Source organism: Dendrobates tinctorius, unplaced genomic scaffold, assembly GCF_039654945.1.
Source record: "Dendrobates tinctorius isolate UK_male_01 unplaced genomic scaffold, ASM3965494v1 ptg000008l, whole genome shotgun sequence".
In the NCBI taxonomy this organism is placed as follows: Eukaryota; Metazoa; Chordata; class Amphibia; order Anura; family Dendrobatidae; genus Dendrobates; species Dendrobates tinctorius.
Window position 1 is genome coordinate 71281607 of NW_027361676.1, and position 24007 is coordinate 71305613.

The 24007-nt window shown below is 43.9% G+C and overlaps 1 protein-coding gene across 3 annotated transcripts in view; it reads right to left on the reverse strand.

The window, feature by feature from the left end:
• Nucleotides 1–5787: 5787 nt before the first annotated feature.
• The window catches only part of ACSL1 (acyl-CoA synthetase long chain family member 1), a 104502-nt gene continuing 86282 nt past the window's right edge, over nucleotides 5788–24007 (reverse strand). For all 3 annotated transcript variants that reach the window (XM_073578520.1, XM_073578505.1, XM_073578515.1), the window contains exons 20-21: nucleotides 23802–23873; nucleotides 5788–7283 (exon numbers count right to left, since the gene is read on the reverse strand). In XM_073578520.1, coding sequence (XP_073434621.1) covers nucleotides 7143–7283; nucleotides 23802–23873 — 213 coding nt within the window. In that variant the 3' untranslated portion in view covers nucleotides 5788–7142. The remainder of the gene's footprint in view (nucleotides 7284–23801; nucleotides 23874–24007) is intronic.

Sequence of the window (24007 nt, forward strand, 5' to 3'; positions counted from 1 at the left end):
TCTAGTACACCTGCGGGTACTGGGCGGCAGCGGCAGAGGGGTCAGGAAAAGAGTTATGCGCCAGAGTTCTTGCATCTGAATGCATCTTTCCAGAACTGTCTAAAAGTCTTGTCAGAGCAAATCTCCGCAGGCTTTCAGCAGATCAACTCCAGCATTCTGGAGGTGCAGACACTTCTGCAAACCATGCATTCAGAAGCAAGATCTTCGCCAAACCACACCTTTTTCAGGTCTGTTGTGGAGCGCATGCAAACGCTCTCTCCTAGCCAGCAGATGCATGTAATGCATTCGTGCCACGGTGCTCTCCAGCACGTTACCTCCCAACCTCCTCCCACCCCAGTAGTTCCTCCACCCCCTCCAGCCACTTTCCATCCTCCCCCTCCTATTACATACCAGCCACCTCCCCAGTACCAGCAACCTCCCCATTACCAGACATCTCCCCACTTCCAGCAACCTGCCCCGTACCAAACTCCTTCCCCATACAACTTTCCATCAACATCATCTGCTCCTACAGTCCCTGCCCAACCCTCCACTCCACCACCCACCACCTCTTCTGCCTCCCACATGTCCACCCATTCTGTAGCTTTTTCCACACCATCACCTCTAACTGTTCCTTCCCCACCACGATCCCAGTCCTCTCTCCACACTCCCAGTGTCGAAGTGTCCCGCAGCCCCTCCAGCAGTATTTCCACCCCACACTACACAAATTTATAATGTGTGTATTTTAATAAAAATGACCAGTTTTATGGTTTCAAAACTGTATGAAAAAAGTTTATTTAAATTTAAAAACAGTTTACTAAAAAAAATATTTTTAAATAAAAGTTAAATTATTGTTTACACTGGTTGTCTGTCATTTCTTTCTGCGGCGAAATGTAAAAAAAAAAAAAAAGGTTAAATACAGGGAATTTAAAAGGTAAAAAGGTATTCAAAACCAGGTATATAACTGTAGGTAAAAGGTAAATAAATGTTAGCTTTTTGCCACAGTTGTGTTCCTGGTTGTGTTTGAAGCAAAGTATTTCACCTAAAAAGTTGTGTTTATTGTTGGTGATTTCCTAACAATGTACACAACTTTTGTTAAAAGGTGAAATACTTTGCATAAAACACAACCAGGTACACACCTGTGGCCTAAAGGTAAAAATAGAGACCATGACAAGATAGCCAACTTTGGTTGGCAAAGGTATATACTGTTGGTACAGAAGGTACACAAGTTTGGTTAAGGGCACAAATCTTTCACACTCTGTCATCCTGCCAGTGTACTCTGAATTGAGGTGACAAAGTATAGTGCAAAATTGTCCCTCATTACTGAAACCGTCACAGAACTTCTAGGTGGTAATGTTCTGGTAATCTTGCAAGGTGGTTTCTTCAGAGGTGTCCTCAATGGAAATGGGTTCCTTGCAGATAAAATTGTGGAGTACCACGCAAGCTTTGATCGCAGTCAATAGGACCCGCCATTTGGCTGTCAGAATACCAAAGGTACATTCAACCATTCTTCTTGCTCTTGTGAGGCGGTAATTAAAAATGCGTTTTGTTCTTGACAATCCTCTGCTACCGTACGGTTTCAAAAGGTGTTCTGACAGCTGGAAGGCTTCATCCCCTACACAGACAAATGGCATAGGTGGACCAGATGTTTGCGGCAGTGGTCAAGGGGATGGGAATTGGAAGGTGTTTCCATACAGTTTACGCCCCATGGCAGACAGTTTGAAAACTTGAGTCATTTGAGCGGCCATAGGCCCCAATATCAACAGCAATAAATTTGTATTCCGCGCCAGCGATGGCCATGAGGACAATTGAAAAATATTTCTTGTAATTGAAATATTCCGATCCCGATCCGGCTGGCTTTACAATGCGGATATGTTTCCCGTCCACAGCGCCCAAGCAGTTGGGAAACTGACATATCTGTTGAAACTTTTCAGAAATTTCAATCCACCTCTGTTGTGGGCTCTGGTAAAAACTCTTCAGCTAAGGAGTCCCACAGTGCACGGCATGTGTACTTCACTATTCCAGATATGGTGGAAATCCCGAGTCTGTACTGGAAATGCAGTGACGAAAGGGATTCTCCAGTTGCAAGAAATCTGTGGGGAATTAAAAAACAATCAATTAGTTTAAAATAACAGCATTACATACCAAAACTCAGCTATAACACTTGGAGATACAAACTACCACCAACAAGATTGCAGTGAAAGTGTGCTCTGATGCGAGCATATCCAATAAATGTGGCTTACCTTAAAGTCACCATCAGACGCTCTGCGGGTAAAACAGAGAAGCGGCAATAGGTGTCCGATTTTCTTATGAGGTGTGCAATGCGCGCCACCAAGTAATCAAAATTCTCCATTTTCATCCGAACATATCCAAAAAATTTCTCCAGGTTTCGTCTAAGGTCCATGCAGAGTGTAGAATAGACCCCACGCGTCATTCTCTTGGCTGTGATGGGGTGGATTCACAAACGTCGTCTACGATGCCTGATGCGCTGCTGTCTCGCTCTCTCCTTCTCCAGAACAATCACCCTCAAACGATTTGCCTCCGCTGTAAAATCCGCCAAATTCTTCAAAATATTTCCAATCACAACATCCATCTTCACCAGCCACTTGCTCTTCTCTCCAACCTGCACTTTCTCCTCTACAACCTGTCAAAGAAGGGCTGTAGGAACACGGTATATGTAGTTTTTCAGTAGCCAATCCCGTTCGGAAGGCCACAAGGGGCGTTTTTAAAAACCGGATCCGGCTTAATCCGTCAAAGAACGGATCGAAAACCGGATGAGACGGATCCGGTTTTGGCTGTCATGCGCAAGACGGATCCGGCAGAAAACCAGATCCGTGACATCCGGTTTTACAAAACATTTGCCGGATCCGGCGCTCCGGCACGACGCCGGAACACGCCTGACGGCGAAAACCTGATGTGTGAAAGTAGCCTTAGCAGTCCATAATTACCTTCTATTACAGGTCACATGTGCAAATGCTGACCAATCAAAAAAAAAAAAAAACCTGTTACCATAGTGTTGTCAATCAATAAATCAATTAGACTCACACTGAAGAAACATGCCATGAGCATCCTAAGACTGTGTGCACACGATGCGGATATGCAGCGGATATTTCCGCGCAGAAACGCTGCATATTGTGATGTACAGTAGCATTGAAATTAATGAAAAAAAAAAACCGCTGTGCAGATGCTGCAGATTTTTCTGCGCGGTTTTCCTGCGGTACAAAATCCGCAGCATGTTACTTTTGTGCGGTTTTCTATCTCCGCTGTCACCAAATCCGCAGGGGAGAATCCGCAGTGGAAAACCGCACAAAAACCGCAGGAAAAATGGAAGAAATCCGCAGGAAAAATGCAGGTCATTTGACCTGCGGATTTCTTCAATTCTGCGCGGAAAAATCCGCAGGGCCAAAAAGTCTGTCTGCACTCAGCCTAAAAGAGATCCTGTCTACCATCCAGTCCCGATGGGACTCGCAATTGTAGTTTAAATATCCAATACGATTCTGTATTGAGAATTTTTCTCCCTTTAGTGACTGGTCAGATTTTAAAAATGTGGCTCGGTGTCACTTTAATTTAGTAATAACTCTGGAACGCTTCAACAAATCCCAGTGATTGAGACATTGTTTTTTCGTGGCACATTGTACTTTATGATAATGGTATATTTAGGTTGATATGTTTTGTGTTTTGTCAAATTTCTGATATTTTGTGTAAAAGATTAGCAATTTTCAAGCTTTGAATGATTATCCCTTTAAGGCCGGGGTCACACTAACTGGCGCAAAATATGGTCCATAGTTTACAGGCGTAATACAGATGAATGACCTCTAAATAGTGCTCCGTAGGTCATCCGTAAGCAAGGTGCGGTCGCGTATTTTGCGCATGTGAGCATCCGTATGTAATCCGTATGGCGAGATTTTCTCGCAGCCTTGCAAAATGGACATATAATGGAGCCCTATATAGTTATATATATATATATATATATATATATATATATATATATATATATATATATATATTCTACACACACACACACACACACACACACACACACACACACACACACACACACACACACACACACACAAGTCATTGTGAAATATAAATATTTATATTTCACAGAGTTCTTCATAGCAGAATAGCCGCTAATTAAATTGCCGGCTTCTATCAAATCATTCCCCAACCCGACATGAAATGACACATGGTTTACATTCAGTAAAGTATTTCATTTCATGTTTTTTTTATATGTCCCTGACTAATAATTAGATGAGGGTTTGTGTGCAAATTTTGGGAGTTGTAGTTGTTATTTTAAGGGGTTAATTCGTTGTTTAAAAATAAATGAATTGGGAGACATGTCTGGTGTGGCAGATCTGATGGCACTAAATACCTCAGTGGTCTCCATGCACTTTTCCCAGGTGCATAAAGGGGATGTTTAAAATTTTCAGGTATTATAAAGGTCTATAAACTAATCATAGGGGGATTTAACCCCTTAATGATTAAATTAAATTGATGGTCAAGATAATTTACCAATATAATTGCATAGGTAATCTTCATGTGGATGGCGACCTTGCACTTCAGAAGAGTCTTTATTACAGGTCTGAGGATAACTGTCCATTACGAGCACAGATGTGCCAACCAACGTATTTGGCACCTGAAAGTATTAATAGCAAAGGCTTGAGAGAAGCTGTCCATCTCAAATACAGGTGTGCAAACTATTGAGTATCAACACAACAATGGATACGTATGCAAAACACCATAGAGGCTATTTATGTGGTTTCACATTACTTTAGTTGACCATTTATGACCCTTAGACCGGGATCACACTACCGTGAGAAGCGAGAAACTCTCACAAGTCACATCAATGCCCGGCACTGCCACCGGCACTCAGGACCGGCGCTGCGGCTGCATGCATTTCTATGCAGCCGCAGCTCCGGTCCTGAGAGCCGGCGGCAGCGCCGGGTGTTGATGCAAGAGACTTGTGAGAGTTTCTCACATCACACACGGTAGTGTGATCCCAGTCTTACTAGAATGCTGTTCATCATTGATGTTCTTGTCCTCTTGCATTACTTCAAATGCTGTCAGCGTTCAATGATCAAATTGTTTGTCCAGTGCTTATTGCTGATAGTGCATGTTGCGCTTCCAACACACTACAGTGATCTTTGGCGAGTGTTTCTAGGAACGCTCGCAAGTGATAATCCTGCAGTGTAAACAGGCTCACCCGATGAACTAGCAAAGCGCTTGCACAAAGGATTGTCGTTCTCTTCAGCACATGGTCCTGTGCAGAGGACTTGCTGAACACTGACCGGTTATGTGCATCCGAAGCATGGTCGGCCTGTGTGAACAGGCTATGAAACGACCACCAAAATATCACATGCTGGTGGTCACCCATTTAACACTGCGCATCATATTGTAAAATGTACCTTAAAAGCTGGCCATACATTACATTTTCTTGCAACTGCACCATAAACTTTCATAATTGTCCACCAATTTGGAATAGTCAAATCACAGCCATGCACCTCCTGCTGTGACCTACTGAATTCCAATATGCCCAATCCAGCTTTCACATCTTCCACTGGGGGGAGAACATTGTAGAGCCTCGTAAGTTGGACATAACATTAAAATTTGCCCAAACCATCTCTGGCCGCTTTTGAATGCAAATAGGACACAAAGCATGGTTAGAATTCTGCTATAAAATATTTTCTGATGAACCCTGAACACATCACACCACCATGATATAGCAGCAGTCTTCTAGAGAAGGAATAGGTATAATATTGCAATTCATGCAGTAAAGGGAAAAAAAAAAAAAAATATATATAGTCAAAATGTCGTATTATTGTTTATTTTGGTTTCCTTCATTTTTGGAAGGGACTGTAAAGGGAACTGGGACAAACATTTTTTGGTTCTTACAAGATCAAAAACCGTTAAGATAACAATTAAATTCAGTTTTAACAAGTCACATCATTTGGATAAAAATTCTTTCATTGCGCAGCTATAAATGATCTCCACCTAGAATGCAGTGCTTTAGATCACAGGTCTTTACATAAATCATAGATCTTTACATAGTGCAAACCATTGTGCTTGTTATGTACAACTCCCTTGTGCGTTGTATTTAACAAAACAAAAAATATATATATTTTACACGGACACCTAAAAAGCCTTAAAATGTGTGTGGTTCTGACAATACCCATTTATCCCTCCAAAAATGAGACATTTCTGTAGAGCAAACCGGTCACTGAAAACAGTCTAACTCGCAGGCAGCATAACCTAGAGCAGGAGCGGAACAGGTTGATACAACTAGCTTGAGTAAAATTTTCTTATTCATTCAAATCCCTGCCCACTCTGGGCTCGTACATCAAGTGGGCGGTGCTACTCAGTGATTGACCGATCGTTGTATGAACACACCGATTAGGACCACCCGCAAGACTGAAAAATTCAGAATGTGCATGTATTTTAGTCATTTCAGTCTAATGTTACCAACACCACTATATAAATCTATTCCATTTTCCCCTTGCTATAAGCAGCTGCCTGCAGAGCGGACTGTTAATCCAGGTCACAGGTTCCCTTTAACGTAGTAAAATTAGATCATCTCCACAGACATCAGTGATAATTGCACTTTTTTCTTGGTTGACAGTCCTATGAAAATTAAACTGTATCCCAGGCCTCTAGCAGCTTTTGGACATTGACAGATGCTCCTGTAGAACAGGGAGAGCAGTTCCTTAAAGAGGTTTTATACGCCGTGCACTACCAAGTCCCATTTAAATGTAGAAAATTGTGAAAATATAACTGGTCACCACCTCAGAATATTTCTCACGCATCCCATAACACGCCAGAACGAGAAATCTGTGCATTGTGTTTTAGATACGAGAGGTTAGAAAAAAATTATTCAATTTGGCAAGCAAAACTCTGGAGTTTTGAAACAGAAGTGTAAGAAGTCTTGTACACAAACCCAAGTGACAGGGCAAAAAATCCAATTAGAGGCAGAAGTTCCAGAGATTGACATTTGCTTCAAGAATGTCCATTTTTTTCCCCAAATATAAGGCCTAGATTTAAGATTTTAGATTGCAGTACAAAAGACAATACAGGGGACCCGTAAGGCATTGTAGAGAGGTCTTCCTTGTTATTCCTATGACCATTGTTTTCTTAGTGGTTGTATACAGACGACTATGAACATGGACTCATTATACTTTATTATTAGCATAAAGTTCTTCAATTTGGGCATGGAAGTATTTTCTTAGCTCTGGCCTCTTTGCTTTCAAGGTGGGAGTCAGCAGGCCATTTTGGATAGAAAACATTTCTGGGTGTAGAACAATGTCTTTTACCTACAAAAAAAAAACCAAACAAAATTAGATACCCAAACAGGACTACACAAACCTAGGGCTCATACTCAAAGACTGAGCAAATAAGCAAAATTCTTAGTGCTATTTTTACAGTTTACTTTTGTTTCAACATTCTGAATACTGCATTCTGGCTTGTCTATTTTGTTTCCCCATTTGTTCTGGTGTTTTTCCTTTTTAGGCAAAAGGAATTTATTGGACAATCACTTTTTTTTTTTAAATCAGATTATGGCGAGATGGCTTTTACGCTTTAATTAAAAAATAGCACCCTATGTTATTTATATGTACTATTGCTTCTATTTACTTACAGCAGGGTATTTGTGCCATTTGTTTCTGCTTTGGGTTTTATCAGTTTAATGGCCAATGTGAACATGTTCTTATATTTTGCATGAATACCAACTTATACTCCAGTTCATTTTTTTTTTTTTCAGTTAAGTTTCAGGTTTCTACATTTAGTACAGGTAAGGGTGTGGCCTCCCTTTCCTTTGAGCTGGACATGGCGTTTATTCGGGTCCTGTTCTGCCCTTATTCACACGGGACGTCACTATGACATATGGTAAAGTTTTAATACTAGTAGCTAGGACCGCCCTGATTGTGGTACACCTTGACGTTGGTGGAGAGCCCTATAGTTTATTTTTTTTTTTTGTTAATCAAAAACTGTTAACCAAGTACCCCAACATTATTTATATGCAATATTGCTTATATTTATTTATAGCTAAGGTTAAGTTCATTTTGTTTCTGTCTTGGGTTTTAGATATTAAAAGTAGTTGAAAGAAAGTTTAATTTTTCACTATTAAAACCCCCCACTAAGGTTACTTACCATTAGGAGAGAGAAAGAAAGAAAGAAAGAAAGAAAGAAAGAAAGAAAGAAAGAAAGAAAGAAAGAGAGATGGACCACCAAGTAAAGGAAACCTACTCAAATGGAAGGGCAGTACCACTTCCCCACACGAGTTGGGTTGCAGAGAACGAGAGGACCGGCCATTCTAGGCTGAGTGAGAGTCAGGTGGCGGCCGCTAAGCAGCTTGAGACTGGGCTGGGCCCCGAATGGGAGACCAGCTCGCGCTCGCAGGTCCAATCCCGGGCCCGGATAGGATACACCCCCAAGTACTGCCTGAATTAAGTACAGTCATAGATGGACCATTATTTTTAATCTTTAAAGATTCCATAATAACAGGGTCTGTACCACAGGACTGGCGTATAGCAAATGTGGTGCCAATATTCAAAAAGGGGACAAAAACTGAACTTAGAAAACCCTCTAGGATTTTACCCACAGTTGAGGTTAAACTTACTGTCCTATAATTTCCAAGAGATACTATACTGCAGTATCTGGAGACGAATAACCTCATGACCCAATATCAACATAGGTTTACAAGGGACCGTTCCTGTCAGACTAATCTGATAAGCTTTTATGAAGAGGTAAGTTCCGGACTTGACCAAGGGAATGCAGTGGACGTGGTGTACATGGACTTTTCAATAGCTTTTGATACGGTGCCACACAAAAGGTTGCTACATAAAATGAGAACAATGGGGATAGGGGAAAATATGTGTAAGTGGGTTAAGAGCTGGCTCAGGGATCGGAAACAAAGGGTGGTTAATGGAGCACACTCGGACTGGGTCACGGTTAGCAGTGGGGTACCACAGGGGTCAGTTTTGGGCCCGCTTCTTTTTAACATATTTATTAATGACCTTGTAGGGGGCATAGAGAGTATAATTTCAATATTTGCAGATGACACTAAATTCTGCAGGGTAATCAATACAGAGGAGGACAATTTTATATTACAGGAGGATTTATGTAAACTAGAAGCTTGGGCTGATAAATGGCAAATGAGCTTTAATGGGGATAAATGTAAGGTCATGCACTTGGGTAGAACGAACAAGATGTATAATTATGTGCTTAATTGTCAAACACTGGGCAAAACTGTCACTGAAAAAGACCTGGGTGTATGGGTGGACGACAAACTCACATTTAGTGGCCAGTGTCAGGCAGCTGCTGCAAAGGCAAATAAAATAATGGGATGCATTAAAAAAAGAGGCATAGATGCTCATGAGGAGAACATAATTTTACCTCTATATAAGTCACTAGTGCGACCACACTTAGAATACTGTGTACAGTTCTGGTCTCCGGTGTATAAGACATAGCTGAGCTGGAGCAAAGAAGAGCGACCAAGGTTATTAGGGAACTGGGGGGTCTGCAATACCAAGATAGGCTATTACCCTTGGGGTTATTTAGTTTGGAAAAATCAAAGGCTTAGGGGTGATCTTATTACAATGTATAAATATATGCGGGGACAGTACAAAGACCTTTCCAATGATCTTTTTACTCTTAGACCTGTGACGGGGCCAAGGGGGCATCCTCTACGTCTGGAGGAAAGAAGGTTTAAGCATACTCACAGACGCGGATTCTTTACTGTAAGAGCAGTGAGACTATGAAACTCTCTGCCATATGATGTTGTAATGAGTGATTCCCTACTAAAATTTAAGAAGGGACTGGATGCCTTTCTTGAAAAGTATAATATTACAGGGTATATACACTAGTTTCCTTAATATTGCGTTGATCCAGGGAGCTAGTCTGATTGCCGTATGTGGAGTCGGGAAGGAATTTTTTTCCCCAATGTGAAGTTTACTGTTTGCCACATGGGGTTTTTTGCCTTCTACTGGATCAACATGTTAGGGCAAGTTAGGATAGGATATGGGTTGAACTAGATGGACTTCAAGTCTTTCTTCAACCTTAATAACCATGTTAAAAAAAAAAAAAAAATTATATATACACAACCGACACCAAATCATTATTTCACCCAAAAAGGGGGGGGGGGGGGAATATATACAGTGCTGTCATGGGTTATGGAAAAAACTGCTACCTGTAAGTAATCTTGCTGTTTTTCTTTCATAAGGGACAGCACACCTATGAGAATTACAAAAACTAATCACCTTTGGGAGGGACCACCGCTTGCAGCACACTCCTGCCAGATGTTATGTCAGCAGAGGAGGATAGATCTAATCTGTAGTGATTAAAGAATGTTGAAGGTGAGGACCACATTGCTGCCTTACAAATATGGTCAAGAGAACTCTGCCTTTTCTGCACAGGAGGCAGTGATGGCTCTGGTGGAACGAGCCTTGTTGCCCTCTGAAATTGGCACCTCATTAGCGTAAGCTTAATGAATAGCCTCCCTAATTCACCTTGCTATGGTACTTTTTGATACCTTCCACTCTTTCCTGTTGCCCTGAAAACCTACAAACAGGGAATGGTGCTTTCTCCACTGACTGGTTACAGACATGTATTCTATCAAAGCTCTTCTGACATCAAGACATTTTTCCTCTCTGGAGTTCCTAGGGTTATTAAAAAAAAAATGGTAGGAGGATTTCTTGATTTCTATGGAACCTCATTGCTACCTTGGGGAAATTATGGCCGGATCCAGCCATAAACACCAGAGTATAAGGATGGTTTACTGAAAGGGCTAGAATATCACTAACCGTACATGTCGAGGTCAGTGCTACCAAAATTTTGGTCTTCAGAATCAGGAATTAAACAGATTCTCGCAACGGTTCAAATGGATTTTTGGTTAATGTCTCCAGCACTAAGTTTAGGTCCCACGGGGAAACTTTTAGAATTGGAAGTGATCTAGATCTGTCACAGGATTTTATAAAGCTCGATATCCACCTGTTAGCTGACAGACATAATGCTCCCATGGCTGAGATTTGAAGCTTAAAGGTTATAAGTAGCCAACCCAAGTTCTAAAACCCTTTGGAGAAATTCTAGGATGGGTTTAATCATAACCTTCCCTCCTAATTTCTCACCTGAAAAACATTTATGGCAGAACTTGGAGGAAGTGTGGGAGTTATCGGTTTACTACCCTTCAATAAGGTGGAGACTAATCCTGGAGAGAGGACCTTTTTGACTTGATAGTGCCCTCAAGTTCCATACTGTTAGATTTAAAGTTTTTCAATTGAGAGTGACAAACTGGACCCCGAGTAAGAAAGTCCAGGATCTCCATCAGGATCCATGGACTGGAGACAGACATTAACCTCATTAAAAAAGGAAAACCATGTCCCTTTTAGCCAAAATGGAGCTATCAAAATCACTATTGCCTTATCTTCTACAAAACTGCTGGGATCATGACCAAAGGAGGAAAGGAGTATGATATCCTGAAGTTCCAAGGGATCTGCAGGGCATCTATCACATGAGGGTTTTCTTTTGGATTCAATTAACAGAACCCCATTACTCTCCTATTCTGCTTGTTGGCAAACAGATCTCTCTGGTAGCCCCCAGAAGACTATCTGCTGAAATACCTTGTAATTTAGTGCCAATTCCTTTTCTCAGTCTGTTTTGACTTTGGAAGTCTGCTATGGTGTTTTCTTTCCCCTTTATATGCAATGCTGTTAAGGACATAATGTGTTTTGCCAGTGGAAAGAAATATTCACTGCTAAAACTAAGTAACGCGATATTGTGGTCCCCCCCCCCCCCGGTGATTGATATATGCTACCAGTAGGTGATTGTCTGGCACGATGCAATCATCACGACTGAGGTGTGATGCAAGAAACCCTTTCAGTGCTCTTTGTACTACCCTACTCCTTTAGGTTCTAATTCTGACCACTTTCCAGAAGCGACCAAAAAAACCTTGCATCCGTGGTAAAAATGTTGCTTACTGGGGCCAAGCATGGGACACCTAGTGACAGGTTTGACCTGTTAACACAATAAGAGGGAATTTCTGGTTTCATTCTAAATGCCCTCCTAACAGTCTTTGCTGATAATATTTCCCACTGAAGCAGTCTCAAATGCAACTGGGCCCACATAATCACTGGGATACAGGAGGTCAGAGACCCCAAGTACATTGTCTTGCTCAATGTCATTTTCGGACGTTGTCTAGGTATGGAACAATAAGAGTATTCTGGACTCCAAGATAGGCAGTCACCTCAGCTACCACTTTGGTGTACACTCTTGGTGCCACAGACAAGCCAAATGGCAGGGCCTTGAATAGATAATGCCTTACTTTTTCTTGTATAAAAAAGGGACTCCAACTCGATGGTCTAGATGTATTTGGATATGATAAGATGGATCCTTTAAGTCTATGAACACCATGTAACAATTCTGAAAACAGGAGCTTCATTGCAGTGTTTATTGATTTTATCCTGAGGCACGGTATTTTATGAATTTTAAATAAAACAAAAAACAAAAAAAAACCCACACTCTTCCTCTCTTTTACCAATACTTTGCAAAACACTTGTTTCTCTACTAGTCCCAGGACCTCTGTCTCTAGGCATATTGTTCCTCTGATGACCTTCTGAAGGGTGTCAGTTTTAAGGTCTTTAGAGGAATCTGACAATTTTATAGTCAAGCCTGTCATTATTTCCATGATCCAACTGCTGGAAGACAGGTTAATCCCAGGCCTGGATGAAGAGGGAAAGCCTCCCACTACCCCCCCCCCCCCCTTCTTATTCTCCATTATCTTTATGAGTTCTCTATTTTTGAGACACTTGTGTCAACTTTTGGTGGACCAAATTGTGGGGCTGGGAGAAATTTTTACTATCTGCAGCCCAGCCTTCCATAATAGGTATATTCTGATCCTATGTTTATGGTGTATGCATCACCATCTTTTCCATGATAGGAATACACCAAGGTTACTTACCGGTAGCCGGTTTTTCCAGAGCCCATGACGGCACACATGAGAGGGATCCGCCCAGTCAGGACAGGAACCCTACTGAAGATAAAAGGGGCGGTACCTCTCCCTCGCTTCAGTTGGTTTACAGAGCATGAGAGGCCCCCCGGGTTAGACACATGGTAAAACTATCACCACATTATATCTAACTAAAAAAAAAAAAGCACCCACACTATAGTGCACACCAAAGGAGTGAAAGGGGGGGGGGGGGGGGGGGGGGGGGGAGAAATATACAGGTGCAGTCAGGGGCTCCGGAAAAACCGGCTACCGGTAAGTAACCTTGGTGTTTCCCGTCTCCCATGATGGCACACATGAGAAACTTGTGTAGAATAAGACACCTTAGGGAGGGACCACCGCTTGCAGCATCCTTCTACCAAAGGTTAGGTCAGTAGAGGAAGATAGATCAAGTCAGTAGTGCTTAAAAAAGGTTGAAGGTGAGGACCAAGTAGCGGCTTTACAAATCTGCTCAATCGATACCTCAGCCTTCTCTGCCCAGGAGGTAGCCACGGCTCTGGTGGAGTGAGCCTTGATGCCTTCTGGAACCGGAGCGCCACTTGCGGAGTAGGATAACATAATGGCCTACCTGATCCATCTGGCAATGGTACTCTTAGCTACCCCGTGCCCTTTTCTACTACCCTGAAAGGCTACAAAAAGGGACTGATCTTTCCTCCACTGACTAGTTACTGACATATATTGTACTATGGCTCTTCTTACATCTAATGTATGGAACTTTTACTCCCCAGGGTTTCTAGGATTGTTACAGAAAGATGGCAAGGAGATCTCCTGAGTCCTATGAAACTTTTGGACTACCTTGGGGAGATAGGCCGGGTCTGGTCTTAGAACCACTCGGTCATCCAAGATCTGTGTATATGGAGGACATATAGATAGAGCTTGTAGGTTGCTCACTCTTCGGGCTGATGTTAAGGCTACCAGTAAGACAGTTTTAAGTGTAAGTAGCTTTGGTGACAGCTCTAGTAGTGGTTCAAAGGGATCTTTGGTTAAGGCCTCTAAGACTAGGTTGAGGTCCCAGGGTGGTATCTTTGGGATAATGACCGGCCTTGACCTGCCACAGGACTTTATGAATCGGGACACCCATCTATTGGCTGCCAAGTTGCAGTTATATAGGGCCCCCAAAGCTGAGACTTGAACTTTGAGTGTGTTAGTGGCTAACCCCAGTTGCAGCCCCAACTAAGAATTCTAGGATAGGTCCCACTGGCGCTACATCCCCCAAGGGTTCCCCCAGGAAGTCTAGGAACTTTTTCCACGTTCTACCGTAGATTTGGGATGTTATAGGTTTCCTACTTTTCAACAGGGTGGAGACTAACCCTGGAGAGGATCCCTGGAGACTCCGTAGCACCCTCTCAAATTCCAGGCTGCTAGATGGAAGCCTTTCACCTGAGAGTGGACCACTGGTCCCTGGGAAAGCAGGTCTGGAATCTCCGGTAATATCCATGGATCAGTCACCGACATGAGTCTCAGAAGGGAGAACCAAGGCCTCCTCGGCCAAAACGGAGCTATAAGAATTATTCTCGCTCGATCCTCCCTGATTTTCCTGACCACTACTGGGATCATTGTTATCGGGGGAAATGCATAGGCCAGGATGAACTTCCAGGGTATTTGTAGGGCATCTACTGCGAAGGGGTTTTCCCTTGGATTTAGTGAGCAGAACTTCCTGACCTTCCGGTTGTGTGCGGTAGCGAACAGGTCTATTTCTGGTTTGCCCCAGACCTGAACCATTTGTTGGAAGACTTGGGGGTTTAGGGACCATTCCCCTTGTCTTAGGTGCCTGCGACTCAGGAAGTCTGCCTGTTTATTTTCTACCCCCTTTATGTGCAGTGCTGTGATGGATAACAGATGTTGCTCTGCTAGCTTGAAGAGTAGATCCGATATTTGCATGAAGCCCCAAGATCTCGTTCCCCCCTGGTGATTGATGTAGGCTACTACTGCCTGATTGTCCGTAATGACTCGGGTGTGGCGGCCCCGAAGTAAAGGAAGGAAATGTTTCACTGCTTTTTCCACTGCCCATAGTTTTTACATTTGAACCGTGATCCTTTTCTAGCAAGGGCCAGGTCCCCTGTATTGAGTGGGATCTCAGGTGTGCTCCCCATCCTGTGGCACTCGCGTCTGTTGTAATGATGTCCTCGACTGGTTTTTGCCACGGGACACCAGCTGTTAGATTCTTTTCTACAGTACACCAGAGCAGGGAATCTCTTACAGCCACTGAGATACAGAGTTTGCCTTCTAAATGTCCTTTTAATTGTTTGTGCTGACAGAACTTCCCACTGTAGTTGCCTTAAGTGGTAGTGCGCCCATGCTACTGCGGGTATGCATGATGTCACCGAGCCTAAAAGGGACACTGCGTTCCTCAGTGTCATATTTGGTCATTGTATTGCTGTGCGAGCTAGGCCTCTTATCTTGGTCACTTTGCTCTCTGGTAGGAGGCAGCGTTGTTGCTCGGAGTCCAATATCAACCCTAGGAAGGATTGCTCTTTTACTGGAGTTATCCTTGACTTGAGGATGTTTACTATCCATCCTAGATATGGCAGATGGCTAGCACTCGACTAGTGTAATGAATAAACGGTGCTAGTGAAAGGGAGCCTCTGGTCCCGTAAATGTGAAGTCAATATAGAATCACTGCACACGTCAATTATGCTAAAGTGAGCTTTTTATTATTTAATTGACGGTGATGAAGCGACAGCTGACGTTTCGGCCTAACAACGGCCTTTATCACATAGTCGCCCTTTTGAAGTAGAGTTTTGGTAGTCACCGGTTGATAGTTTATCACTGCTAGGCAATATTTCAAAAAAATGCAGCTTCTCCAATATAGCCAATAGTCCAGGTGCTAGAGGAGCAGAGATCCTGTTGGTATGGCAAAAAACCATTGGTGGCGCAGTGCACGCTGTTGAGGCTGCTGCTGAGCCCCTCGCAGAACAGAGCGGTTGGAGACCTGCTGAGCAACTGTCACCGCTGCCTGTACATGTGTGCTCACACTTGACGGCGCTTCCAGGACCTGAAGGCTGGCATTGCAGACGCTCATACAGAAGCTGGGACAGGCCTGGGCAAGTGCTTTCTTGCTTCCTTTAACCGCCCAGCTTCAGAATTAGGTTCCCATCAAGGACAGGAAACCAACTGATGCAGGGGAGAAGTAACACCCTTTTATTGCAGTAGGTTTCCTGTGGGTAGACCTCATGTGTGCTGTCATGGGTGAAGGAAACATGGGTATTACATACCTGGTAATGTTTTTTCATGAGACATGACGGCACCACGAGAGAGGGGATCCGCCCTTCAAGGACAGGAAACCTTAAAGATAAAAGGGGCGGCTCCTCTCCGCATCAGTTATTTTACAGAGCACGAGGGGAACTCCGCAGGTTAGTGTACATATAAATAATACATCCTTTATACTAATTTCCAACACCCAAGGGAGTGTATAATGCTAATAATGCACCCAACTAATGATGTGATCAATAGGGAGGGAATATAAGGGTGCCATCATGTCTCATGAAAAAACACATTACCAGGTATGGAATACCAGTGTTTTTCCATCATACATGACAGCACCACGAGAGAGTTACAGAGATTTGTATTCTCTTAGGGAGGGATCACTGCTTGTAACACTCTTCTCCCGAATGTGACATCAGAGGCAGCAGATAGGTCTAACCTATAATGTTTGACAAAGGACGGAGCGGACCAAGTGGCCGCCTTACAGATTTGGTCGATGGGAGCGTCTCTCTGTCCAAGACGTCGCTCTGGCCCTCATGGAGTGGGCTTTTAGACCTTCTGGAACAGTCATGCCAGCACTGCTATATGCTGGCATAATGGCCTGTCTCACCCATCTAGCTATAGTTTGTTTAGGGGCTTTAAGGCCCTTCCTTGCCCCCGGTAGGAGACAAATAAGGCCCTCTGCTTTCTCCAAGGTCTTGTTACCTCTAATTACTGCAGGAGATATCGGCTCACATCTAGGCAATGAAGCCTCTCCTCCTTCCGGTTGTTAGGGTTAGGACAAAAGGATGGCAAGATTATCTCCTGAGCCCTATGGAATTTTGATACCACCTTGGGAAGGTATGCTGGATCTAATTTTTAACACAACTCTATCGTCTATGGCCTGAGTGTAGGGAGAGTCTGCTGACAGTGCGTGTAAATCCCCAATCCTACGGGCCGATGTGAGCGCCACTAATAAAATTCTAACATTAAAAACAGCCTTATCTGATGTTGTTTTTACTGGTTCAAACAGACTGTCAGAGATGATAGGACTCCCAAGGAGGAGGAGTAGGAGACGGGACAGAGTCGGTTCTAGTACAGGCTCGGATAAACCTGGTCACCCACCTATTGTTTGCCAGGTCACAGTTGAATAGAGCTGCCAGGGCTGAGACGTGTACTTTGAGGGTACTGACAGCTAACCCCAACTCTAAACCTTTCTGCAGAAATTCCAGTATTGCTACTATTGGGACTTCCCCTTCCCATATTGAGCCTGAAACATAAGAATTTTTTCCCATATATTTTTGTAGTCACTGGTTTTCTGCTACTGAGTGAGGTGGATATTAACCCTGCTGAGAATCCCTTTTTCCCTAGTAGTGACCTTTCACATTCTAAGTTGTCAAATGCAGCCCGGACTTCTGAGGGTGATTAAAGGGACCCTGTGTTAGAAGGTCCTGGACCTCTGGTAGTACCCATGGATCTGTCACTGACATTACTCTCAGCCAGTAGAACCCTGTTTTTTTTTTTCTTCGGCCAAAAAGGGGGCTATCACAATCACTCTGGCTCTGTCCTCCCTGATCTTCCTCAGATCCACTGGTATGAGGCATATTGGAGGGAAGGTGTACAGGAGACCTGATGTTTACTATACCCTGAAGGCATCTACCTGCTCAGAAAGTTCGCCTTCAGGTTGTCTACACCTCGGATATGCAGGGCCGATAATGAGAGGAACTGGTGTTCTGCCAGAGTCATGATCCCCTTTGTTTTTTCTGGCCCGGCCTCAAGCTGCTTAGTGGAGGCCATCTGACGAGATCAATCACCTTCAGGGCCGGTGACCATCTGCATCAAGGACTGAGAACGGGTGTCTCCCTTATGGTTTACATATGCAACCACTGTTTGGTTGTCCGATAGAACTCTCACATGGTGTCCCCTTTAAGTGTGGTAACAATTCCTTTAGCGCCTTTTCGATTGTTAGAAGCTGTGTGTGTGCGCAGGGTACTCCTCTCGATGACCATCTGTAACCACTACCTGAGTGACTGGAGTACAGAGTCCGGGAGGGTGAGCTTCTGCTCTAACCGTCCCTGAAGTTCCAGGCTGTTCTGCAGCACACACCCTTGCAGTCCCCTTGTGTGGAACTGGGCCCATTTCACCACTGGTATGCAGGAGGTGAGGGACCCCAAACCAACCTGGTCCTTCACAGAGTCATTTCTGGCTTTTTTTTACCTTTGTTACAATTAGTTATTTGATTTTTTTCCTCTGGGAGGTGACACTCCTGCTCCACAGAGTCTACTATTAACCCCAATAAATTCTGGATCATTGCTAGTTCCAGTTTGGATTTTTTGAGGTTCAGCTGCCATCCCAGCATCTGTAGCTTTTTCATCACTATTCTGACTTGTTCTTGACAGTAAGGGAGATTTCTTCCCATTGTCAAGAAGTTGTCCAGATATGGCATCACCAGAGTATCTTTTTCTCTGGGGTACGCTGTGACCTCTGCAATTTATCTTGTGAAAACTCAAGGGGCTATCGCTACCCCACAGGGCAGAGCCTGTATTGAAAGTGACAACACAGACCCCTTCTGGACTGCCACTCAGACATTTGCAGCCTTATTACCGGATCAGAATGTGGTGATAAGCGACCTTGAGGTCCAGGACTGCCATATGACACTGAGGAAGGAGGAGTTTTACTGCTGACTTTATCGTCTCCATCTTGGAAGACGGGATTATCAGATACCTGTTGAGGTTTTTTCGGATTTATAATTGTCCTCCAGGAATTGTCTTGGTTTTTTTTTTTTTTTCTTCAAAGAAATAGGCAGGGGAGGGGTAAAACCCTACCTTTCTTTCTTCTACTGGAATCTCTTCCAGGACATGTTTGTCGAGGAGTGAGATTACTTGCCCTTCCAGACTGTCTTTCTTGAGTGGACAGCATATATAATCGTGGAGGCCAGTGGTGGAACCTTAACACCAGACCTGACCCCACAATTTGCCAGATCTAGGTGCTGAATGAGATCCTCTCCCAAGCTGGGAGGAAATGCACCTGACAGGCCTGTCACTGGGAGGGTTTTTCGGTGTCTTTGGAGGGCTTGCCAAAGTATAAGCCTCTCCCACCTCTGGATCGTTTGTGAGAGTTGTTTCTGTCTTGATCCTTATATTGCTGTCTTCTGGACTTCCGGCCCTTCTGAAAGGAGTGCCGAAAAGGCCTGAAAGGAGTGCCGAAAAGGCTTGAAATGGCTGTTTTTGGGAAATTTTTCTTTTGTCGTCAGCTTTTTCTAATATGTTATCCAATGCCTGTCCAAAACAGGAAATTTCCCTCACACGGTAAAGAGCAGTTATTATGAATTTATTATTATGCATTTATATAGCGCCATTTATTCCATGGCACTTTACATGTGAAAAGGGAAAATATAGACAGGTACAATAAACATGTGTAAGACAAGGGACACACAAGTACATAAGGAGAGGGGACCTTGCACGCGAGGGCTCACAGTCTACAGAGTTACATCTTTGCCTGTGTGTCCCCCGGCCAGCATTTAAGCCATACTGCATGGCGTCCCACATTAGCCAAAGCTGCTGATTTTGCAGCTTAGCCTTAGCTTGAAATACTGCCGCTGCTCTTATAGCTGGTATTGCTTCTAGGATAGACTCCCTGGGGACTCTTTTCTCTAGCTGATCCTTCAGGTTATTAATCCATATCTTTAGGGATCTAGCCACACAAGTGGCCGCAATGGGCGACCTTAGTGCCCCAGCTGAGGCCCCCCATGCTGTTTAAGAGACAATTATCTGTCTTTCTGTCAGAGGTTCTTTCAGGGAACCCAACTCCTCAAAGAGCATGGAGAACTTTCTGGCGACCTTTGAGAACGCTACACCAATCTTTGGAGCCCCATCCCAGGATGAGGATGTCTCTTCCTCAAAGGGGCATCTCCTTTTCTGGGAATTCTTCTCCGGTTTTCCCCAGGGCTGTGGAGTCGGTAAGCCAAACCTGCAACTCCGACTCCGACTCCTCAATTTCTCTTACACCGACTCCGACGCCAACTCCACGACTCCGACTCCAACTCCCACACATATTGCTTATATTTAAGTGAAAAATTTATTGTAGTACAATGTGAACCTCAGACATTTAATCATTTTTATGATCCCATAATCAAGATATTTAGATAGAACAGAATATATATTGGTGTACTACCCGGTTTTCATTCTTTTTGGTACAGATACGATATGGATAGACAGATATGGATAAATGGATAGATAGAGCAGATTTCTAATCTGCTTTTGCTATTGAAAACATTATCTATGAGCTCAAAAACCTTTCAGGTGATGCGGTTTTTTAAAAAGATGATCAGCTTTTGCAGCTGAAAAACGTATCCTCAAAAAACACAGGAAAAACGCTGTGTGTGAATGTAGCCTTAGATCAGGAATAGAACAGCCATTTATAGGACATTTCATAACTTTCCCAAATTCCTATGAAAAAATATTCAGCACATTCTGCACTGAACTACTGTACCCAATTTATTATATATTTTAGGAGTCGGAGTCGGTCCATTTTATACCGACTCCAACTCCGACTCCACCAAAATGAGCACCGACTCCGACTCCACGACTCCGACTCCAACTCCACAGCCCTGGTTTTCCCATTCCCTTTTAATGAGTCCTTGCAGCTGTTCGATAATAGGGAAGGCTCTACGTTTTTCTTATAGCAAGCTGTTGAACATGAGTTCTATGGGCTGTCTCTTTCTCATCTACCAGCCCCATGGTAGGCCAGACTGCTTTAATAAGCCTGTCTGTACTGTAGTTTCCACTGGGAATCTATGTTTCTCATCTGAGCTACTTTGAGTAGCGAGATTCAACTGAGTCCTCCTTTGAGCCTGTGGAGTCCTCCTGAGAGATCAACGAGGGGCTGGACCTATCCCTTGCTTTGCTATCCGTGTCAGTTGACTGTAAAGCCCTTACTGCCTTACAGACTTCTGACTGGATCAGGGATCTCAGGCTCTCAGCAAAAAGGGCGTTTCCTCGACTACGGTCTTATCAATACAGTCCTGACACAATCTTATTCCTAAGTGACTTTTTTGCATAAGGGACATTCCTTATTCTTAGCTTTTGATTTACCCCACCAATGTATGTATAAGAGGGGAGAGAGGAGACAAAAGAGAGAAAGAACAGACATTATCGTGCGGGACTTTCTCGAAGCTCACTCACCACTCGGGACGCTTCACAGGACGGGTACCGAATTTGGAGGCTGCCTGGTCTGTTCACTGTCTCCCATCAAGACTATGGACCCCTCCTTTTTAAAACCATGGCGATCCGCCTGTACGCTGCCCGAGCGGCTTCCACTGTTATGGCGCATCTGGCTCTTCTCATCTGAGTGAGACCGCCACTCCTGCACCTCCTGGTGCGGCTGTAAGTGCTCTGGCAAAAGGCTCTCAATCTTACAAGCTGCTTAGCTGCTGCTGCTTCCTGATGAGAGCAGTCACATTCAACGTAGAATGGCTGGTGACATGCCAGCACTTCTGACAGCATTACCCCATTTTTTTTTTTTTTTATTTTTTTTTTAATTGATCACCTGGTTGATCCTGAACCTGCCGGCCACTTGCACTTCCTAGATCTATCCCCACACATGCGCACTATGCCTGGCTTGTGCGCGTACCCAGTAACCACTACGTGCTGATCTCCTCCCGGTGTGCGCACCCTTTCAGTGCTCCGGGTACCCTGACTGGTTGCTGGTGCATCCCGTTTCCCGATGTATGCACTCCCGGTTTCTGGTGCACGACTTCGCGTCACTTTCGAAGCATGCCCCGACTGTATCCAGTGCACGCTCTCTACTGACCTCCCGGACTGCTCCCGCCGGCTGCTGAAGCGCGCATATCACAAGTCAAGGGGACACTGCAATCCGGGTGCCCTGCGCGCACCCAGTCCTCACTTTCGGTGCGCGCCCGGCCTGCTCTCGGCGTTCCAGCGCCATGACACCTGACAATGCTGCCCCCTCCATACCTGTGCCTCCTGGATTCGGCCTCACCTGGATGGAGCATCCACTCGCCCTGGCCACCACTGCTGTAGGTATTCTCTTTCTTGGGAATCCAAATGGTGACCAGCGTCTTGGGCTCAACAGGGAGGGCAAATAAATTTGGCCTCAGAGGAGTTAAATTGACCCAGGCACCGGTGTCTCACGGGCTGCATGGCCACCAGATGTCAACAGGGAGGCAGGGCCTCCAAGGACTTCCATGGGGCATGTTGGCATCAGGGAGGGTACAACCAATGTGGCCTCCGAGGCTCTAAACTTCACCTGGGCATTTGCCTCATGGGCTGTGACCATGCATTTGCTCAGGGGGGGGCATGGGAATACATGGCCCCCGAGGAGTCTACCGGTACCTGGTGACGGATGTAGCAGACCTGTGCCTGCCAGTAACTATCCGACCCAGGCATCCTCTTCTTTCTTCAAGAGTCTTCCAGGGTCTTCATCTTGAGGGTTCCCCATCAAGGGCAGGAAACCGACTGATGCGGAGAGAGGAGCCACCCCTTTTATCTTGAAGGTTTTCTGTCCTTGAAGGGCAGATCCCCGCTCTTGTGGTGCAGTCATGCATGATGGAAAAAAGTAAAATAGATGCTATGTGACAAGCATGCAATTTTTACACTTAGCCAGTACACCAAGTATTAGGGTATGCTCACACTGGCGTATAACATAGGCAAGTGTTAGCCGAGGTTTTATGGGGCAGTGCAGATCTGTGATTATTTTCTCATGCCGACTTGGCATGTGAAGACAACTGCAGCATGTTGCGAGTGGTTCCAATAACCAGATTGCACTCACCCATTCAAGTCTGTAGGTTCATGTGAAACTTCTGTCATCTAAGTGCAGTCCAATGTACATGCTCAGAGACCAAAAACAAGGAAAAATTACATTCTCCCATCTTCACACCGGTGAGGCGAGTCTCGTGTGAGAGAATCATATCACACTCAGCGCAAACTCTGACAGTTTAAGCAGCATGTCATTCGCATGATCGGCCCGATTCTCTCACATGAGAAAATCAACACCAATGTGAGCGAACACAGAATCATTCTTCCCGTACTTTACTGAGGACTTGTCAACAGCGTCTTCACATAAAAAGGATTACAATTAAGAGAACACTCCTATATATGGTAACACTAGATTCACCATAGGTAGTTGTCACAGCTCACCTTCTCCCCCTCCCTTCATAACGATCTCTGCCTAGATCATAACATTCCCAGTAAAAAAAGAAAAAAATAAAAAAAAAATTATATATATATATATATATATATATATATATATATATATATATATATATATATATATATATATATATATATATATATTTTACACATACATATATATAAATATTTTCATTCAAGTCAATAGAATCAGAACCCCTCTATTGCTGTACATGTTCATGTGACTGCTGAAAAGAACATCATCATTTATATTTATGTAAATGATGCAGTGTTGCTCAGGCGCAATCTGCTGTTTCCATAGCTTTACCGCCTGTGGTCAGAGCCCGGATGGAAATATACCGGTCTCAACCATGAAAAGCTGCCATTTCCCATCTCGCCCCAAGTAAAAAAAAAAAAAAAAAAGAAAAAAAAAAAGAGTCTTGTCAGGGTAGGGTCTGAGCTAGTCTACTGCTGCTAATGTACATGTGGACCACAACACTTACTTGTTCGAAAGTTTTCAAACCAGCTTCTTTGCCCAGTCTCAGTAAATCTTCCAAAACTGCATTTTTAAAGTCCTGAGAATTAAGAATAAAGTACATACTCTGAGGTTATCTGGTTAGGTCAACAATGTTAGGAATTTCAAGGGCTCTTCATATAGTTATTCAATTAAAAAAAAAAAAAAAAATATATCTATATAACACACCTTCAA